General features: G+C 38.6%; 3 protein-coding genes across 4 annotated transcripts; 1 reads left to right on the top strand and 2 right to left on the bottom strand.

Moving 5' to 3' along the window:
- Positions 1 to 511: 511 nt before the first annotated feature.
- Positions 512 to 10,621, bottom strand: LOC121633769 (adenylate cyclase type 3-like). The gene is made up of 20 exons (XM_041976008.1): positions 9,512 to 10,621; positions 8,636 to 8,785; positions 7,678 to 7,817; positions 7,453 to 7,564; positions 7,049 to 7,176; positions 6,628 to 6,786; positions 6,384 to 6,543; positions 6,167 to 6,274; positions 5,365 to 5,441; positions 4,975 to 5,136; positions 4,746 to 4,833; positions 4,400 to 4,516; positions 3,690 to 3,961; positions 3,482 to 3,563; positions 3,176 to 3,334; positions 2,802 to 2,948; positions 2,543 to 2,659; positions 2,324 to 2,450; positions 2,128 to 2,252; positions 512 to 1,987 (listed from the first exon to the last, which is right to left on the bottom strand). Exons 1-20 carry the CDS (start codon positions 10,190 to 10,192, stop codon positions 1,805 to 1,807), a joined length of 3,294 nt encoding a protein of 1,097 aa, XP_041831942.1. The 5' UTR covers positions 10,193 to 10,621; the 3' UTR covers positions 512 to 1,804.
- Positions 10,622 to 10,892: 271 nt separating this feature from the next.
- On the bottom strand, positions 10,893 to 13,617 carry LOC121633772. Its single transcript, XM_041976010.1, has 2 exons — positions 13,531 to 13,617; positions 10,893 to 12,451 (listed from the first exon to the last, which is right to left on the bottom strand). Exons 1-2 carry the CDS (start codon positions 13,547 to 13,549, stop codon positions 11,061 to 11,063), a joined length of 1,410 nt encoding a protein of 469 aa, XP_041831944.1. The 5' UTR covers positions 13,550 to 13,617; the 3' UTR covers positions 10,893 to 11,060.
- Positions 13,618 to 15,186: 1,569 nt separating this feature from the next.
- Positions 15,187 to 20,162, top strand: naga (N-acetylgalactosaminidase, alpha). 2 transcript variants are annotated; one of them, XM_041976015.1, is made up of 10 exons: positions 15,252 to 15,298; positions 15,574 to 15,648; positions 15,787 to 15,943; positions 16,149 to 16,289; positions 16,474 to 16,685; positions 16,767 to 16,861; positions 16,982 to 17,143; positions 17,416 to 17,613; positions 17,749 to 17,889; positions 19,186 to 20,162. In XM_041976015.1, exons 3-10 carry the CDS (start codon positions 15,789 to 15,791, stop codon positions 19,384 to 19,386), a joined length of 1,305 nt encoding a protein of 434 aa, XP_041831949.1. In that variant the 5' UTR covers positions 15,252 to 15,298; positions 15,574 to 15,648; positions 15,787 to 15,788; the 3' UTR covers positions 19,387 to 20,162. The 2 variants fall into 2 exon arrangements, with proteins under 2 accessions (XP_041831947.1, XP_041831949.1); XM_041976013.1 differs by lacking the exon at positions 15,574 to 15,648 and having other exon boundaries at positions 15,187 to 15,298.
- Positions 20,163 to 21,089: the final 927 nt, after the last annotated feature.

Below are 21,089 nucleotides of genomic sequence, written 5' to 3'. Positions count from 1 at the left end.
TTACTTTCAAAACTATAAAATTGGTCTGTACATTTCCCTGGACTTCATAAATTGTAGGTTAAAAAAAAAGATTATTGATGCAGCTGTACAATTACACCTCTATCTCAACCTTCTTAAAATACAAATTTAGGATACTATAGCATTTGAAAGCAGATTATCAGTTTCAGTATTTGGCATGTAATGTGTGACGATTGCCAATTATTATGGAACGGTGTTTAAAATAAATGAGTCCAATTAAAAAGTCAATATAAGCCTCAGTATATACTAATTTTGATTGGACTTAAACACTGAACAAAAGGCCATTGTAGGTCTATCAACCCAAACCCAAATTCAAGTAAACCTTAAATCCCTGGTGATGGAGTGAATGAAACAATCAATCATTGATTAGATATACAGTAAACAAGGGCCTGTGAGAAACATCCATTGTGTTAATGACTTGATTAAGTATTTGCAGATCAAACAAAATTAGGAGTCGGAATACACCAGTTAAAGATAATCAGCTTTACTATGGCAAAATATTCAACGACATTCAAGTACTGATTTTAAAAAGTTAGCATATAATTTCTGCACTTTATTCAACAAGTGGTTGAGTCAGCTGAGACTGCACTTAAAACATGGCAAAATGAAATCCCAAATTATAGTGGAAACATTTATTATCACAGTATAAATGCAGTATGATAAATCTACATTTTTTACAAACCAGAGCTCAAGGTTAACAAACAAGCTTAAAGTTTACATAGGCAGACAAGTGAAAGATAAGCACATCTAGAATCCCCCTTTGCAAGATTTATAAGTATCTATATTTTTTCAGATAGCCTCTAGAGCTTCTTTATATCTTGTTATGATGAAACCACACTTTTCAGTAGCAAAAAGAACACTGTGTCTTTAAGATCAGATGTTTGAAGAAGGCATGCTTCACTGTTATTCCAGGAAGTTTTAATTATCTTTGTTTAATCGGGAGCCCTTGATTCTAATTTCATGCATCTGAATGTGTTCAAACTGTGGAAGTTTGTTTACTTTTTCCTTGTAAAATAATCTGTTTTTAAAAGTATTTAGGTGACTGCAAAGATATTGTGTATTTCTTTCGAGTGTATCACTTATCTGTTGGCACTGTTCCAAAGAAGTTTTGATGTTTTCTTGTTCACATACATGAAAAAACCATACTGGTTTCTATGGGGTGTGCTTGTATAAATCTATTAAGTCCAACATGATAAAATCTTTTAAGAAACTCTGAGAGATATTCCTATAATATGTACAACTTGAAAAATAGGTTTTTGTTCTTAATTGTTATGTCAGGACTGGTCTTGATGGAAGTTGATTTTAACGATGAACTTTGTATCCTACTGAAGGTCCCCTGATGGACGAGTGTCAGCTGTTTGTGCAGAATGCTGTGCCCACTTTACATGCTGTTATTAGAAAATTTGTATATTATGAGATTGGAGGATTCTATAAATTATATTTTTATGGTTTTGACAATGCCTAAGGAGATCAGTGTCTATATAACTCTGGACTCTGGTAGCACTGGAGAAAGTGCTTGTATGGATTATTGATAGCCTGTACTGCCTTTTTAGTTTTTATCTTTTTCTCCTTAAATGGACGAAATTGTGAGTCTGAAATAAAGATTAAATTGAATTGATAGCTGTATAACAGTATTTTAATGTGTTGACCTACTTCCATATTCTTTGCTTAAGCAGTAGAGTTTATGAAAAAACAACTTGAAAAATAAGCTATACATGAGAGAATTCAGGTAATTTTTTCCATAGGTCAATCCATGCATTAATAACATTGCATCAGATGAAAATTATCAGGAAATGTCTTGAACTTGGTGTGGTAGAGCAGTAGTCACTGGACAGGTGTTGCAGCTGGGCTTGTCTTTCCCTTTCATAAAGAAGGTAAGTAGCTCTCCTTTCCCTTTGACAAATATGGGCCCTCTTTGGATGAAGCGGAAGCCATACTCTTTCAGGATGTCATAGCAGTCCTCCACCACCTGAGGGCAAAGCAGGACACAACATTAAAAGAAGGATAGGCTCCAGTCCCCTTGCGACCCTGCATTGGAATAAGCAGGTACAGAAAATGGATAGATGGATGACATATTGTGTCTGTGAATTGTTTGAGTCTCTCTGCTACCTGGATATTTCCCATCACTCCAGTCGACTCCATTCTGCTGGCCACATTGACTGTGTTGCCCCAGATGTCATAGTGAGGTTTACGAGCTCCAATCACTCCAGCAAGAACTGCTCCTTTATTCAGTCCTAAAGAGATAAATGAGCTGACATAAACAGAGATGTATAGAAGAGGTATACACATGCAGACACACACTCACCGATGCGCAGCATGAAGTTGTTGAAGGATTGTTTGTTAAGGTTGTTAAGGGTGACTTTCATGGCCAACGCAAAGTCTGCCAGATCAGAAAGATGCTGCCAGTGCTCCGTCAGTGACTGGTCCTCTGGCTGTAGAAGAAAAGTCACCAACTTTTAACAATTTATTTCTTTTGATGAAAACAATAGAGCATATAGTTACAGATGCCATTACAGGATCACACCTTACGGTTGCTGTATCCATTAGTGTTACTCTCTGGCGTAAGTCCTGAGGCAGCCATGTAGGTGCTTCCTATTGTCTTGATCTTTGTGATGCACCGAAATTCGTCTCTGTCCAATAACTAGTCGAAAAAATAGACACTGATTACTCTGAGTTGTGGGTCAATAAACAACATATGGGGATTATTCCTAATGTAATATCAATCAAGAGTTGTGCTGTTATCTCTAATTGTGTACAGCCAACTCCAGAGTGCCAGAACCCACACTGTCAAAGTCTGAGATGATCTCATTTAGAATCCTGAGACACTCAATGCCTCCATTGTTGATGCTCTCTTCAGTGTAGAAATCAGAAAAGTTGGGGATGGACGCAAACATCACACCTATTTCATCATATGACTGGCTATACAGCTCCTGCAAATGACAAATGCATGTTTATAGGTTTGTTGATTCCATTATAGCATATTTTTGATCTCTTATATGTAATTATGCAACAAACCACAAGATGGCACTGTTGTCCACAAAGATGACAAAAGCTGAAATTGATTGCATAATGCTGTCTTGACATTGATTCCTCACATATTTTTAACTTTCTTCTCGATATCCAAACAACACTAAAGCTAAGGTAAAATCATAAATACCTCATCTCTCTTTTTAGTGCCCAGGAAGTGTTTGGCCACGTGTTCTGGCAGCATGTTGATGACCAGAGCTTCATTCCAACGTCTCATCTCAGACACCCTCTCCTTCTGGTCGTGCACACCAATCTTCCACAGAAACAGCTTCCTGGATTGGTGTTCCAACTACATGTACACAAGTTTGATAAATCAGCAGTGGGGCATTTTGACAAAACATACAAAACATTATCCTGCTTAGGTGCTGGTTCTCATGACAGTAGCTGGCTGCGGGTCCATATAGATGTAACCCTGTGTGATGGCATAGTAACTCACATGGCGAGCAAAGAAGTAAAAGCTAATCATTATGACAATAATCATCATGGTCATGAGGTATTTGGATGGTACCATGGAAGTTCTGGGGACACAAAGAGAGAAACGGCATTAGATGCAACACGTGCAGACCTGCCAGCGCCTCCTGTCCAAAACTAAGTGCAACAGTAATAAAAAGATGTACAAATATTCAGCCTAACCCATTTCTCACCTGTAGGAAGCAAACTGTATGTGGTCATACAGATCATATATGTCCCGCCAACTGTAGATGTTAACAGCTCCGGTTGCTGTGACGACCAGCACCATGAGACCCAGTTTAATCAGGTGGCTGACCTGCACCAACATGGCAGTTGCAATGAGTGACATCACAGCCATGAAGCTGTAATATTTTGGATTTTCTGCACAGCCCCGGTCACCAAGAGACTCCAGCATGGGGCCAAAGGTACCATTGAAGACTCCAAGTGATGATGGTACACAGCTTAGCTGCAAAAACCAAAAGTTTTACTTGGAAACAGGATTAAATCGCAGGAAATCTATTCACTAGTAGCTTTACATTTTCAGTTAAAGTTGTTACAAATTAAAGTTTTTACAAGTCCTTTGAAAAAACATGGGACTGTCTCTTCTACATGACAGCCAAGACAGTGAAACAAAGCATTCTTTATTCACATCGGACCTCAAAGGCAGCAGAGTGTGTAGCAGGTTGCCCCTGTGGGTCTGTGACAAATGAGCCAGCCGGCAGCAAGATAGACAACTAATGGACTCCACTGGGAGCATGTAGTCAGACACATCAAAGGCAATGATAGTTTAATGAGCAAGAAGTGGAAACAAACTACGGTAATGTAAAGGCACCCATACCACAGATTTGGATAGAATTTCACAGATACTAAGTCCATTTTCTTGTAGTGAGTCTTGCAGTCTTACCATGTCAGCAATCACAGCCATGGTTAGAACAAATATGGCTGCCATAGCCCACATGTTTCTTGCCCACCGGGTGTGATCAATCCATATTGAGAAAGAAACTAACCTCTTGGAGAACATCTGTGATAAATAAATAATAAACAATTAGTTATGGGAAATGAACAAAATTCTTCTATTTCCTGAAGCACTCATTTAAAATGGAAAACAATATTAATTCAGTTCTTTGGTTGCCAATTTTCATGGCGTTTATGTTATTAAAGCGAAAGGTTTGGAGGGAAAATGAAAAAACAACAAAATCAGACATTAGATAATTCATTTAGTCAGACTGTAGTATTTTTTATATTCTCACCCTGGGAAAAATGGCAGCCAAGGAGCAAACTGTGAGGATCAGCAGCAATGTCTGTCCTACTACAAGAGTCACATAGTTCACAACCAACCTGCAACAAGAACACAGTTTATAATAAATAATTCAACCCAAGCAGAACAAATACAAAACAAAAACTTTTAACCATACTTATATTTATAACAGGTGAATACTAGGATGATGCTGTAAGATTGAAAAAGAAACATTAACTCACAGTGGATCTATGAACACCTCCATTGCTGTGATGAAAAAGAGCACTATAATGCAGCAACAGAAAGCTGCTCCGCTTCGCTTCTCCTTCTCAGAGGAGAAGTGCTCTTCCAACTTTCCATCCACAAAACGCAGTGAAATGGGGTTGATTTTATGATCCTTCATTCTGCAGAAAAAGCAGCATATAAATGAAGTGAGAAAAGACAATCAAGACAATTAATAATGGCACATGTAGTAAAGGCCAATAAAGGCATGATTTTGAACAATGCTAATTCATACTTATGTGTATTTTTTTTTTGTCATTCCTATGATACATCAGTAAACAATTGGATTGAAATTTGCACATTTATTTCTTGAATTTAAACATCAAAGAGATTTTACTCTTTAATCTTACATTTGCTGGGACTCTCTGTCGAGCAGCTCCTGCTGAAGCCGCCTGTTGATCGCTTGTTCCTCAACCATCTCATTCCCCTGGAGGTTGTCAGCAGCAAAAGAGAGATTAAAAATGTTTATAATTACAAAGTAACCTTGTAAAAATTTTAATATTTTGAAAACTGCCTGTATATTTTTACACGATAATGTGCAAGGTTCTTTCTGCCATGATGCATTTGATTACTTGATAGAATACAATATATAAAGATGTTTAAGTAGCAATCTGCAGGACAGTGACTGAAATTATTTAAAATGTGTGGGGCTAACAGCCTTCTCACATTTTGGTGACAGGGTTTTGTACATTTGAAAACTTAGACAGCTACTTGAATAACGGTGAAGTGGTGGGACTGGAGTGCCATCATGAAATCATCTGACTGTTTGAATGTAGAAACACTGTCCTGAAGTCAGAATTCAGGGTCTGTGCTTACAGAAGACAACCTCAGAGCAAGTGGGAATACAATTTGACATCTAAACAAACCAACATGTGAAGTTAACTTCTCATTCTCCATAAATGTACGTGATAGACTACAGTGGACACTGTTTTGTCAGGAAACCTGTGGATGTGGTGTCCTGGAAGGGGAGGAGCATGAGCAGACTGCACAAGTACATTCAAACGGATAAAAAAATCTTACATATCTTATATATTCACAAATGAATTTTAAAAAAAAATTTAAAAGCTCTTCAAATACTCAATTTCAGGAAATATGTATATAATCTGTGAATGAAGGATCAGGTGAGGTACATAACAGTTAATAGTCGTTTACCTCCTGTTTAGAGTTAGTTGACATGGACGGCTGTAAGGCTGTGTTCCCCTTGGTTACAGTAGTGTTGATCAGCGGGACTGAATTTCTGTTGCTCAGTGCAACTGGCATCTGAAGGAATAAAAGTTATACTTTTATAATGTATAAAATATACATAATAATTTCAGAAAATATATTGCTGAATGTTTTTTTTGTGTTTTTTAAAGTACAAACCACTCACTTTTCCATTGAGCCCATTAATTGTGTGTTTAGGGACTAGAACCAAATAAGTTTCAATGCCCTTCTCCAACAGGTACTCGCACCTCTCTCCACCATTCCCCGGCTCCAGTTCAAATTCCCCATGTAGGCTGTCCTTTGTGCTCTGGGAAATGTGTACTTTCCTGCCCAAAATAAAAATCTCTTGGAATAAAATACATACAAAGCTTGCGACTGATTTCTGCTGAGCTACAACATTGTTTTCCTACCCTGGAATTCCTCCAGATTCCATTTTGTTGGCCACAGTGACATCTGTGGACCAAACATCAAACTGCCAGCGCTTCTGTCCGAGCACTCCTCCGAGTACGGTGCCTGTGTGAACACCTACACGCATGTCTACATCTGTTTTTGTCTTTTCCCGCACATATCTGGGCAAAAACAAAGAGAGCATGAAATTCTTCTCCTTCATCCGTTTAAATTCATACCACCCCTGTTTTTATTGTATGCTCTTAAAAAACATTGTTCTTTACTTCCATGTTTAGATTTCAGTTTTTCCTGTACCAGACTTATCTGAATAAAATGTTTTTTCTTTCTTCATTATCAGCCTCTGCAGGCACATTAATTCTCCCTTTTTAGAAGACAGGTAAATATTGCTTTCAACATTAATAAATAAGTAAAGTCACTACTTACGAGATGGCTTCTACCATCGCAAGTCCCATCATTATTGAGCAAACAGCATGATCCTCTCTGAAGTCAGGAAGCCCGCAGATGCAATAATAACAGTCTCCAAGAATCTTTATTCTCAGTTGATGATGTTGCTGTAAAACAAAGTGAAATGTTCAAGCATGATGTACACCAATATTTCCAAAAAGGCTGGGAGGAATATACAAATTAAAATCATTAAAACCCATAAGTTGATTCAGTCCATTCAGCTGTCCAACAGTATACAAATGAATTTAAATTAACTTCACCTCTATCAGCTGCAGTAAAATGTGACCTAAACAATAATGAATCAAGATTGATCACTGAATAAATGAACAATATAAAACAACTCTGAAGATGAACAGAGGAAAACACTTGCTGCTGCTACTCACGGCTGCCAGTTTGTCGAAGCGGGCAAACAGTTCATTCAGCAGCTTTACGAGCTCTTGGGCACTACAGGCCGAGGATAACTGGGTGAAGCCCACGATGTCAGCGAAGAGGATGCTGCAACAAAAATTCATATGCCAGAAAGTTGCCAAAAACCCTTTTGCGCTGATTGCTGTCTCGGCTGTTGGGAGTTTTGAAAGCTCCAAAGAATCTGATTGTATAATCCTGACCTGACATTTTCATGACGGTACATGTACATAGTGTTGAACTGCTGCTGCTGTTGGACTTCTTTCTGATTGGCCTGGTTTTTCATGCCCTGCAGCATCTCATCAGCAATATGTTTGGGCAGGATGGACAGTAATAATTCCTCCTACATGGACAGACAGTCAGACGCACATACACAGAAACATTTAATTCCTGCACATAATTGTGCATGTGCAGGTGTGCATAGCATGCAAAACTAGATTTATTAGTGGTCCTCAAGAGAGCATGTCAGCTAGTCAGATGTGTTCAGCTTGACTGGCTTGTTCATTCTCTATTAACTCTCTTTTTGAAAGGCACTAAGGGATTTCTTTTCACAATCCTCCCCATCCCTCTGTAAATAACTATCCAAAGTATCAAATAAAATCAAGCTTGCTTAATAGTAATTTATATCTGTGAATTAAGATCAACTTTCAAACTGTGAAGAAAAGGAAATCTAAGTCAAATTTCTAAATGCAGTATATAAGTAATGGGCCCAAAATCTTTAATTAACACACTGCCGTACTGAACATTTTTAATTGAATTGTGGGAAATAAAAACAAAAAGGTTACCAAATGAAGAAAGCAAGGGGCAATTTTTGAAAATGTGAGTACGTCATCCAGGAAATCCCAAAATGTCTTAGTTGTCCAACAGCTAAGGACACCTTCATCTCACCAGGTCCCTGACGGCAGCAGAGCTGGTGAAAACAACTGTTGCTCTAATAAGCTATTAGCCTGCAGCTGAGGAAAACACAGCGTAATTAGGCAGCACAGAGTGTTCCACATCTCAGATCTATTTGTGTGGTTGTGCAGACTTGCTTTAAGGTTAGGATAAGATTCAGTGGAGTGGTTACAGCTAATATTAAAGTAAGTCTCCTAGAAAATGATCAAAGTCATAGTAATATTTTCTAAAGGAAAAGATACACATCTGTGTGTGTGCCATACTTACCTGTTGGGTACTCTGTTCCTCGAGAGTCAGTTTGACCTGCAATGACTGACGAGCTTCCAAAAACGCTGTCCTGTACTTCCGGTCTGCCATGTAGAATGACATCACACCTATTATGGCTGCACACATGTACAGCATCATGTTGGCTAGGAGCTGAGGAGAGGAGCAAATGTTGTGCTTTTATTTATTAGATTTTTTTTTGCTGGAAAACTTTTTTTTTTTTTTTGGCTATCATGCTCATTTCAGGCAATGGATCTGTTGCTGCTGTCAGCTGCATGGAAACTAAAATTTTATATATAAAAAAATCTAAGTTCTGGATTGATGGTTAATTTAAATCGCTGATCTTGGGTATTGGCATCTTTTCATATTTAAGTTCTTTAATAAACTTCCTCAAAAACAAGGTAAATTACTACGGAGGCCTTCAAAAGATGAAATGAAAAGTTTAAACAATCTTAGAGCAACAAAACAGAAGGCTTTTAGAAAATCTTTTTTTTTTTTTTAATGGAGAACTATAATTTTGAAGGTGGCTCTTTTACACCTTAAGAGCAAAGTGAATTACAGCATAATGTTATTTCAATGTGCCTCAATGAGGATATGATGATATGGACTCAAATTTTTTTATGATGACCTTTAACAGCACATTTTAACCGATGACACTAAAATCTGGAAATTTGTGCACATAAGGGACAATTGGGTATGGTTCCTATAAGTGTTTTTCGACTCTTTCTTCTTTCTTTCACTTTTCTTCTCACTAAAACAATTAAAAAGGCAAAGAAATGATGCATCTGAGTATATCCGTCTCAATCTATAAAGAAAGGAGGGCATATCTAGTTCCACATTCTACCCTCCTGGTGACACTCCCCCTTCTTTCATATTTACCTGTCTCGCCAGCATGGGCCCCTGTAGGTTATCCCCAAACCTTTGAGCCACAGTCACCCCTAGAACCAGAGTGTGTATCCCACAGGAGAGGGCCGTGAGCAGGACGAGGGGCACCAGGTTCAGCGGTAAAGTCAAAAAGCTGGAGAAACTGAAGAAAGCCTGCCAGCCCACAGAGTTACTAGCTTCAGGAAACCGCTGGTAGTACAGTCCCGTGTAACATAAAACATGAACACTAACTATCAGCCACAGTACATACGGTACCACTCCTCGTGCGACAGGTGACGCGGGGAGTTTGCGGAACCAGCAAAGCAGATGCAGCCCAATGTCCGCAGCCAGCCCCACTGCTGCGACCACCACCATTGCTAGTTTGTCGTCAGTGTAAACAACAGCGCACATGATGATGATAAAGCTGTTGAAAAGAGCGGCAAACACCACTAATACCAGCAGGTTCTCTTCTCTCTGCCGTCGGAAGTAGTTCTGGTAAAGCTTCTCCAGCGACTCGGGCGTAAAGGTGAGGCGCATTGCGCGCGGCAGGCAGCGGCAGCAGCTGGACTGGAGCACGACCACATCACGGCTGCGACCAGTTTCGTGACCAGGATTACTGGGAACTTGTACTGAATACTCCACAGAGCACTCTGTAGACTGCTCAGTGTCTGTCGTAGGAAGCCGGTTCAGAGACATACTGGCTAATCCGTTTGGTTAATATAATCCAGAAGCGCAGAGAAAGCTAAAATCCATATGATGTGGCCTTCCATCTTGTTATCTTTGGATATACTCACATAATCAAACAACTGTGAAAAAGTTTTCACCAAACTACACAAAAATATTTAAATAATAAAAATGATTCAGTTCCAGAACTGTTTATAGATCTCTCCAATTTCTTCACAAAGTCTCTTACCTTTTTGCAGGTAACATTTCAGAAGTGGTTGTAGTTTTTAACAAAACCTTAAAAAGTGCAATCTTTTCCTCAGGTCGGTAATGCACAGTAGAAAAACAGACCTTCTTTTCCAAATTCTGTTTAGTGCCATGGTTGACTGGAGCTGTATATTTATATCCATGAGGGTAATTTAAATCTATATGAGCAGAGAGATACATCCTTTTGTTGTAAAAATCTGAATTACTTTTAATCAAATTGATATCCACCAAACAGAATCAAATGTGAGACATTTATCTTTGCCCTGATATTTTCTACCCTTGTCTCATCTTAATCCCGCCCCTTCCTTTAGTAAACAGATCTGCTGTTACTGTTGTTAAGATGAAACAAAGTAATGATGAAGAAGTCATGTCTTGGGAAATGTGGCAGAGTGCATAGTCAAAAAACAAAACAAACACACACACACAAAACAAACAAACAAAAAAAAACCCTGAGCTATATCCACAATTTTTAATCTTTTTTTTCTTTTTATTCCAAACTTGTGGCCACAAAAATACATGCATGTGACACAAATACCAGTTTTTTTGTGCATGCACAACTTAAAGGAGCATGTAATGAACAAACATTTTGTTGGTGTAATCTTCCAGTAATGGAAGTATTACTGCCGGTCATTCATCAGTCTCTGTGTGTATTTGTTGATGGCGAGGATTTTCCTATCATGCCACTCAGGACACTTCCCAGAGCTAACACTATAGCCACCAGAACTCCTGCAGTCCCTAGTGTCCCCAGAGCCGCAGTGCCTAATGCTGCAGCCCCAAGCGCCCCAGCTCCGATAGGTGCTGCTGCTGCGGTGACCGTCTCCATGCCGATTCCTTTAATTAGCTCTGTCCCCATGAGAAGGCCCCTTTGCAGATTCACCTGAGTGTGGAATGGGCTTTTTGGTGCACCCAGAACAAATGCCCCTACTGCAACAAGTGTGATTGTTATAAGTTCTGATGTAGTTAGCAAAGTTACTCTCAGTGCTATTCCTTTCACTGCTACAATCACACCGACAACAACAGATCCTAAAACTACTAAAGTTGAATTTCTAGACCCAAATGCTTGTTTGGCTGCAACACTTGCAGCACCGAGTGACACCCCTGCAGCTGTAGCTGCCCCTAATGCTGCTCCTGTGCAGCCTCTTGCCCTTAGAAAGGAGTTCTGATGCTGAATGACTCTTAAAGCCACTGACGTTATGATAGCAGCTCCCACGCCGACCTTCCCAGCTGCCTCTGGCCCCAACCCAACCATGGACACCGTTCCCAGACCAGCTCCTAGCAGCCCTGCAGACAGAGATGCCACCCAAACAACTGACTGCAGCATCAAAACCACCTCCGCCTCTGACCCCTCTCCTGTTTCACCTGCCCCTAAGCCAACAGAAAATCCCAGAATCCCCACAAAAACAGAGTAGAAAAATATCCTCTCCAACAGTCTGCATCCGTTTTTAGATTTTGATCTTCGTGTCAACCGCTCGGTCAGGGTCTTTCGAAGGGCACAGAGGACTGAGATGGTGAGTCCCATACAAAAAAATCCAGCTATGGCACCCATCCGTCCATAGACAACACTAAGGTATAATGTGGTGAAGATGATTAACAGAGCTGTGGTCATGTCATTGATGTTGGAGTATGAGTAGACAAAAAGGACCAGAGCACCTTGAGCGGCAATGTAGATCCACGGTGGAAGGATGCCCACCAACACTCCTGTGATGACAGCGCCCATCACAACAGATGCGCCTGTTGTGACCTCTATTAACCATGGCAACCTCATTCCGGCTGCAGTCAATAGTTTCATCACCATGGCAGCGAGCAGGAAACCACATCCAAGTGACAAGAGCACTGAGGTGAACACGAGGCATGCTGTCACTACTGAGACACCTGTGGAACCAGCACGGCCAGCAGCAAAAGTTGCAGCATTCAGCAGGGTGACATCTTCAGTCAGACTGGGCTGAACTGCAAAGGAAGCAGCTTCTCCAAACACAAAACCAGCTGCTGCACTTCCAAGGATCATCTTCCCCACATAGAAAGCCCCTGAAAACACAAAGGCTACTTGTCACTGAAAATAAATGCAATTATTAAAATTCTAGGCTTAAACTGATATTTTACCATTTACACAAATTCAATTCATTAGCTTTTCATTAGATTCTAGGTTGCAATTTATTACTTTATTTTTGTAAGGTTTTAAGATATTGTTCATTTAGCTTGGTGTACAGTTATCTCTATTTTAATCAAAACGATTTCATTCTTTAACCTACATAAGCACTTGTAAACATAGATGTGAACATATGGCAAAACTGTCAGATAATCAGAGGACCAAGATGAGGATTTCAGTGGGATTCTTTCTCCTTTATCCAGCTTTTAGCAGACAGCTGTAGCTACCTTTTTGGTACACTGATCAATCCTGGTCCTCCAGGACCTATGTCCTGCAGCTTTTAGAAGTTTCCTTGCTGCAACACACCTGACTCAGTCTCAGACTTGTACAGTGTTTGATGTCAACCTCTGCAGAAGTCGGCTAATTACGATTAATTTGAGCAGGAAAACTTCTAAAACCTGCAGGACACTAGCCCTCAAGGACCAGGACTGAGGTTCCCTGACTTTCAAACTATTTAAAATGCTTAAGATTACATTTAAATTATGTTTATACAATACAGGGGTAATTATTCATATGTTCCTATATTATTACCATACAAGGCTACTTCTATTCATTATCTACCTCTCACACACTGTCACTTTAAGGTGAAAGTGAAAACTTCTGAACGGCTGCATGCTGAAACTTAAAACCAGGAAGTCTGTCTAAATTACCAAAAAACAACAAGCATTTCAACAGAACATCTCAGTAACATAAAACATGTTCTGCAATAAAAAAAAAAAGAAACAAAATATAAACAAATAATAAATAAAAACCCCAACCCGCAATTGTAAGTCATAGTCTATTTTAATATTATAGCAGTCGTGTAACCTGACTGGTGCGTTCATTACATTTCGAACTGTTCATGCTCATAACATGACAGCAGCTGTATGGAGACCCGATATGTTATTTAATAATGTCATACTCTGCTTTCTCTAACTGAATAGATCTTGTGCACCTGATGGTCACGCTATCATCTTACCGAGACCTGTGTCTGCCATGTCTCCTTCTCTGTACGCCGCTCAAGAAGCTCATAAGCTCCTCCTCTCGGCGACGTCACGTTTAATGTCTGTGGGGAAAATGAACGAACAAACCAATGAATGAATTAATAAATGTATGGCAGCCATTTTTAAGTTTATATAGTAGGCTATACGCGCACATTAATTCTTAACTATGTGTTTATTTATGTTAATCATTTATAAAATTACGAATGACAGGACCTTGCAATTTTGCCATCCTTGCAGGTTTTGTAGAAACTCAACTGCTGTTTTAAACATTTTGATTTTTTTTCTCTTTTCCCCCCTCTCTATTTAAAAGAAATCGAACGAACTTTTGTTGTACCAGTGCGCCTCCCGATGGATGCAAAGCAAAACACAAAGGCAAAAAACAAACAACAACAACAACAACAAAAAAAGCAAAACAAAAAAAACCCAAAACAAAACAAAACAAACAAAAAAAAAACAAACAAAACAAACAAAAAAAACCCCAAAACAAAAAAAAAAAAAAAAAAAAAAAAAAAAAAAACAAGCAAAAAAAAAAAAAAAAAAAAAAAAAAAAAAAACAAAAAAAACAACAACAACAAAAAACAAAAGTATATTTTCCCATCGCACAGTTTTCTTACTTCAGGGACATTTATTTATTTAACCAACAAAACATTGCAGCAGAAAAGCTAACTGTTTTAATTGCAAACTGTTGTAAAATGAATGATTAGGTCAACATGAACACAGTTTGGTTTTTCACTGGTAGCTATTCCAGTGAAGGACCAAATTAGACTAACGGGTTATTATGCACAACTGAACAAACTGTTGGATCCATTTAGTGAGTCAGATGCTGGAGAATGAAAGCATCTAAAACCTGTGGGGCAGTGGCCTCAAGGGCCAGAGTTTGAATTTCCTGCTCTATTGGATCTCAATGCCTGTAAAAACATCCAGCCCACATCACATCCAGATAGGATGCAGGTTGGACTCGGTCCACTCATGGAACACATCCATCCCGGATCTGGCCTGGAGTCGACCAAATCTGGACTGATCTGAATAGAAACTGGCCCAAACCTGGGCCGGAACCAAGACCAATCTGGGCCACATCTGGGGCTAAATCACAATTTAAGAATCCACATCTGGCAGGGAGCCAGTTCAGTTCCGGCCCTGATTTGGAAAAACAGATCCCCACTAGTACTGGCCCGTAGTGCCAAAGGACACTGGCTTGGATCTGTAATGGAGACCTGGGCCAGATCTTTTGTGAGCTCTGGGCGGGATCCGGGCCAAATTTTTGCTATCTAGAATGTTATTAAAGTGCATTCAAATTACGTTTATAGCATATTATTGCAACTTTACGTATTATTGTAACTGCAAGACTGAATACCATGGATTTCATTAGTTAATTACAAAGACAGCAGGGAAGACAAGGAAAGACTGGAGGATGGGTTTTTCACTACCTGGCAACCCTTAATTATTTTGCTCAATCATGAATAAAGTCATAGAGAAGATGAAATTTGCAGTAGGATGGCAATTACAATTATAATTTGTTCGTAAAGATAAGGTCGGGATAGACCGAAGAAAAACTAGCTAGTATAAAAATAAATAAGACTGATTGCAGTTTGCTGAATCCTCCCTCTTCGACTTCCTGCTTTGTAGTCAGCTGACAGACCCACTCCATCACGTGATTTTCACTTCCTCCATCCTGGGAGTCAGTCAGTTTGGTGTGTTCCTTGAAGTCGGCAGAAGTGTTAAAACGGCATCAAACCAAGCCAAGTAAGTCTAAACCTCGTCCTCCTTTCAGTCTGTGTTTTAGATTCTTCTTTGCCTTCTGATGCTTTTCACTGTCTCACGATGAATTTTACAAAACTCTGTTAGCTTTTTAAAATTTCAAGAAGAAAATTGTCATATTTATTTGGGCAAATTAACTTGTATAAATAATCCGAAAAGCCGCAGTTTTATTACAAGTAATAGCACAAGTACTTTCCAGGAAGATATACCTCACTTCCACTATTTTAATATCTGTTATGTTCGAAAGTAATGTCTAGTAGACGCACCGGTTTCTGAGTTAGTCAGCTGACAGCATAAAGAAAAACAGCACTTGCCAGGTGGTCACACCCAGTCAGGTGAGAGTCAGCAGGTTAGAGGTGATTGTACAGATTTTTGTGCAGAACGTTATGCTAATTATTTAGACACCTTTCCTTTTTGTATGATATTTTCTGTGTTCTTTGATGTCCAAGTGTTGATATGTCTGTGCTCTGCAGGAATGCATTTTATGGTGCTTGTCTTCACCTCTGTGCTCTCTGTGACCACTTTTGCCCTCGACAATGGACTGATGAGGACCCCTCCCATGGGCTGGCTGGCATGGGAGCGTTTTCGTTGTGACATTGACTGTGACCATGACCCCAAGAACTGCATTAGGCAAGCAAGCATTATACGAATATTGTACACTATTATTCTAATTCTTTCCATGAGCAATCAAAATATAGTACTCAACACAAGCAGTAACCTTAAACTAAACAATACACTCAATACATTTTTCCAAAATGCAGCATTAATCCACTTAATATTTCCTGGTGTTAAATGTTGTTCTGATTTTTGTGAAACACTGTTGTCCTCTTCCCAGTGAGAATCTGTTCATCGATATGGCAGACAGACTGTTTGAAGATGGCTGGAAGGAACTTGGTTATGTCTATGTGAACATAGATGATTGCTGGTCCTCCATGGAGAGAGACAAGCAGGGACGGCTGCAGTCTGACCCCAAGAGGTACACTGTGTACATGCACAAGCACACTTACTGCAGATGTTTTGGTTCCTCTGTGCGAACAGTAATCTGTAACTTCTAAATGTGTTGGTCTATAAAACATTTTATTGCAAACAAAACAAACGTGTGCACATGCCTCATTTATGTCATAAAAAATAAACTATAATACCATATTTTACCATCTCAGGTTTCCAGGAGGAATTCAAAAACTGGCACGCTACTTGCATGACAGGGGTCTGAAACTGGGCATCTATGGGGACATGGGCACACACACCTGTGGGGGCTACCCTGGCACCCCCCTTGACAAAATCCAAATAGATGCTCAAACTTTTGCTGACTGGGAAGTGGATATGTTTAAATTTGATGGTTGTTACTCCAATGACGCAGAGCAAGCACAGGGTAAGCACACAGAAAATAAGTTTCCTGTTGAGGTTCTTCATCTGTAGTTTATTTGACCTTATTTGACTCCATCTGTGGCAGGTTACCCTCTCATGTCAAAGGCTTTAAATGCTACAGGCCGTCCCATTGGCTATTCCTGCAGCTGGCCTGCCTACCAGGGTGGTTTGCCACCAAAGGTGTAATGAGCATGTTTATTATTTACTAAGTGATTTGGCTCATATTTTGCATCACTATGAATAGCGAGTCCAGTTTTTATTTCTGCCTGTTGTCAGTGTGAAAACAGTTGATGTTTTCAGGTAAATTACACTCAGCTGGGAGAGATCTGCAATCTCTGGCGTAATTATGACGATATCCAGGACTCGTGGCACAGTGTGCTGAGCATTGTCGACTGGTTTTTTGAAAACCAGGACATCCTGGGACCGGCAGCAGGACCTGGAAGGTGGAATGACCCTGACATGGTTTGTTTCACTTCCATAAAAACTGCTACAATTTTCTACATGTTATTTCCTATTTACTATTGGGTTAGTATTAATAACATGTGTTTTATTGTAGATATAATATTGGTTTATGAGATTTGCAAACTGTTTTATTCTGTTTTTTAAATTTCACACAACATCCCAGACTTTGGGAATTTGTGTTATAAATTTATCTGAAGTACTTTTTCCTTAGTTAGCTAAAAGTTGACCATTTATTTTAATCATGGTTGATTGCGTGATTCTGCCCTCCACAGTTGCTTGTTGGTGACTTTGGCCTCAGTGTGGACCAGTCTCGTACTCAGATGGCTCTGTGGGCGATCATGGCAGCTCCTCTTTTCATGTCCAACGACCTCCGCACCATCAGCAGCGAGGCCCGGAACATCCTGCAAAACAAAATGGCCATCAGCATCAACCAGGATGTCATGGGCATCCAGGGAAGAAGAATTGTGAAGGTGAAGCATTTCTGCAGGGATCTTGTTGCTTCTTGAAAGTGATTAAGATGGAGGGAAAAATGAAGCTGTATTAAAAGGGTATGACTTTTTTTTTTCTTTGTCATTCTTATGTTGGGATCACTTTCTTCCTTTCAGGAGAAAAGTGGCATTGAGGTGTTCTGGCGTCCCCTGTCAAACAATGCTAGTGCTTTAGTATTCTTCAGTCGCCGTGACGACATGCCCTACCGGTACACGACTTCACTCAGTAAACTCAACTACACCACGGGCAGCTACAAGGTATGTCATTAAGGTCTTTTAGATGCTTTTGTACACTTAATAGGAATTTATACACTATTCTCCTCTTTATTTAGGAACTTTTAATTCAGCTTTATATATCCAGTGTCTTATTTTGGGGGAAGGATACTGGATGTTTGCCTCACTAAAAAGTGGCAATTTAAAACAATTAAGTGCAAATATAATAAAAATATTTAATGTTTTGGCACCACCCACTGCTTTGAGAGAAAACTTACAACAAGGAATGAAAACATGGCGCTTGATCAGAAAATATGTGCAATGACTCCTGGAATTTTCTCATTCCGTAATGTTTACAAAATAAAAAAATAAAAAATAAAATAAAATGTTACCCCTTAGAGCAGATTGGGACTGAACAAAAGGAAGCTGAATCCAAGCCTTGCAGCCTTGTAACTCAATTGAAACATAATTTGAAGGTTAAACCAGCCACAAAAAATAAATTTTTGCTGACTGAATCGTTATTTTCATATTTTTCTGTGCTCTTGACATAGTTGCAGTTTGAGTTTAATACATTTTTGTAGCCAAGAGGGATTTTTCCACAGACAGTCTAGACCTTGTTGAATATTCTGAATGTTTTGGTTTTAAACCCCTTTCATACTTACAGACCTCACAGTTTTCTCTCAATTTACACCAAAGTGGAGAGTATGCTAACCTAGACTCTTAAAACTTGGAGCTGAGGTTTTAAATTTGTTGCACTTCTTTATCTAAAGACTGCACAAAACATGCAGATGGATTAAAAATAAACAAATAAATAAATATGTGTGCCTAGCAAACAATCCTGTGTTGCATAATTAAAGATTTTTTTCAATACAAATTATACTTTTGCACAGTGAGTTTGTTTGAGATGTAATAGATAGATAGATAGATGAAGAAAAAGTGATGATAGGTAAGGTAAAAACAAGGAAAGGGCAAACATAAGTATATACTATTGAGTAAAATAATTTCCACTTATGCTTCACCCCCTTTTGCAAAATAAACCATCTCATAGCTAACCCCAGAATCTTAGTTTATGTAAATAAATTTGTTTTTGTCAAAGTAAATTTTGTGATTTTTGTGCATCTAAGTATCTCAACAGGAAGTAGCTGCACTGTCACTATTAAAAGTTTCCTCAGAAATCTTCTAGTTAGTGATAATTTTAGTGATTTTATAAGGTTTTACCGTAAAAAAATGCACTAAACCTAAAATCTTACATTCATTTTTTACGTTGTATGTAACAGTATTGAGGCTTTAATAAGACATCGTTACATACCTCCTAATAATATCTTACAAACTCTTTCATAGATCATTGATGTCTTCACTGAGAAAACTGCTGCACTGAAAGACTCGACTGACTTTGTTGTGTCAGTGAACCCTTCTGGTGTGGTCATGTGGTATGTCTCTGCACCTGGCAAACTTAGCTTCCGCCAGTTGTCTAGAGCTGGTAAACTCTACGGATATGTTCGTGAAGCTGAGAAAAATGACCTTCCTCGTGTCTTCCTCTGAATTCTCAACTCAGTGGCACTATCTTAAATGAGGACTTGTTTCTCTGAAAATCAAGATGCATCTAAAATTGAATTATTTTTCCTTTTTTTTTTTTACCACTTTTCCTTATGAGATTTCTCATATTTATGATTTATTTCTTTTCTCAAATTGTTTGTTCAACTCAGTTTTATAAGCACACACGTGTTCATGTATTTTAAGACAAGACATGATGATTATTATGGTTGATGCTGAATCGTCTGCTTTCAGTAAAACATTTCTTTAGGGAATGTATCAGTTCATCAGATTTATTAATTCATGCTGTTGCAGTCTATTTTTTAATGTTTTAAATTCATACTTGAATTTATAAAATAAATTGTCAGCCTGTCCAAGATGTGGACATTGCTCAGGAATGTTTTATTTAATTTTAGATCATTTGAAATAAAGACAAATTTTCTTAAAAATTATCCTCTGATGTTTTTAATCTATACAAGATTTCACCAAGATGATTATCCCTGACAGGTTAGACCTCAGTGTAACTATGTGCCAATTTTCTATACAGTCTTATTTCAGATATAATATGTTTAAATTAATGCATTTCAGTTTAGTTTATACTAAAAATTAATTTCATAAGGATTTAAAATCTGTTACAAACATTGGCAGTCAAATAAAAGGTAAACATGCACACACACAAAAAAAATTGCCATTGTTCACTCAGTTGGTACACCACATAACTCTGCTGTGTACTTCTATCCTCTGTAAATTGATTTGTAAGTTAATCTAAGTGCAGTATTAATGAAAAACAAATTTCAACAGAAAACAAATTTTTAAATCTTGCAGAACATTAAACTGTTCTGAAGTGGAGGCACAAGGCTCAGTTTTGTACCACAAACGCTTTTAAAGCAAGTATTTTGACATATTTCATGCATTTAATTTTTTTAAATAACTTTCTAATGAGGAAAGTGAAATTGTTCTTGTATACATTGTTTTGTGTATTACACATGGTAAGTGGTCTGTACTTATATAGCGCTTTTATCCAAAGTGCTTTACTTGTACGTCACATTCACACACACACACAATCACACACTGATGGCGGAAGCTGCCATGCAAGGCGCTCAACCACGACCCATCAGGAGCAATCAGGGTCGGTATCTTGCTCAGTGACACCTCGACATGAGCTCGACCAGCCGGGATTGAACCGGCAACCCTTAAGCTACAGGACCACCACTCCACCTACTGAGCCATGCCGCCCCTAATAGAATAGATAAATAAATAATAGACAGAAGAACTATTTTAAAATCAAATCCCTGAATATGATTAAACTAAATAAAAGCACAGCTCATGGACAGATTTGACTGACTTTAATCCAGTGTGACCTTATTCACACTGAGCTAGCTGACAAAAAATCTTGCAGTTTTATAGAATTGGGTGGGATATTCACATAGTTAACCTTGCAGGCATAATAATATATGTATGTGTAACTGCACTGCTTTACATCCCAGTGATTACTTAGAACATAATGACTACAAACTCATTTATAACACACTTACTTTAGTGGCCTTAACCCACAAACAGGAGCAAAAGACCTTCAGAAAAATCCTGTTGAGTCTAATTTAGACAATTAACGTTCTTATTTGCATTTTAAATGTAGCACACTACTGCTGTTTTTACATTATACATCACTTTATTATCATGCAACCAATGGGATATTAGATTTTGACTTCTAT

The sequence above is a fragment of the Melanotaenia boesemani genome, chromosome 22 (assembly GCF_017639745.1).
Source record: "Melanotaenia boesemani isolate fMelBoe1 chromosome 22, fMelBoe1.pri, whole genome shotgun sequence".
Classification (NCBI taxonomy): Eukaryota; Metazoa; Chordata; class Actinopteri; order Atheriniformes; family Melanotaeniidae; genus Melanotaenia; species Melanotaenia boesemani.
Note: the sequence above shows the minus strand (reverse complement) of the source record. Positions and strands in the feature narration are given on the sequence as shown.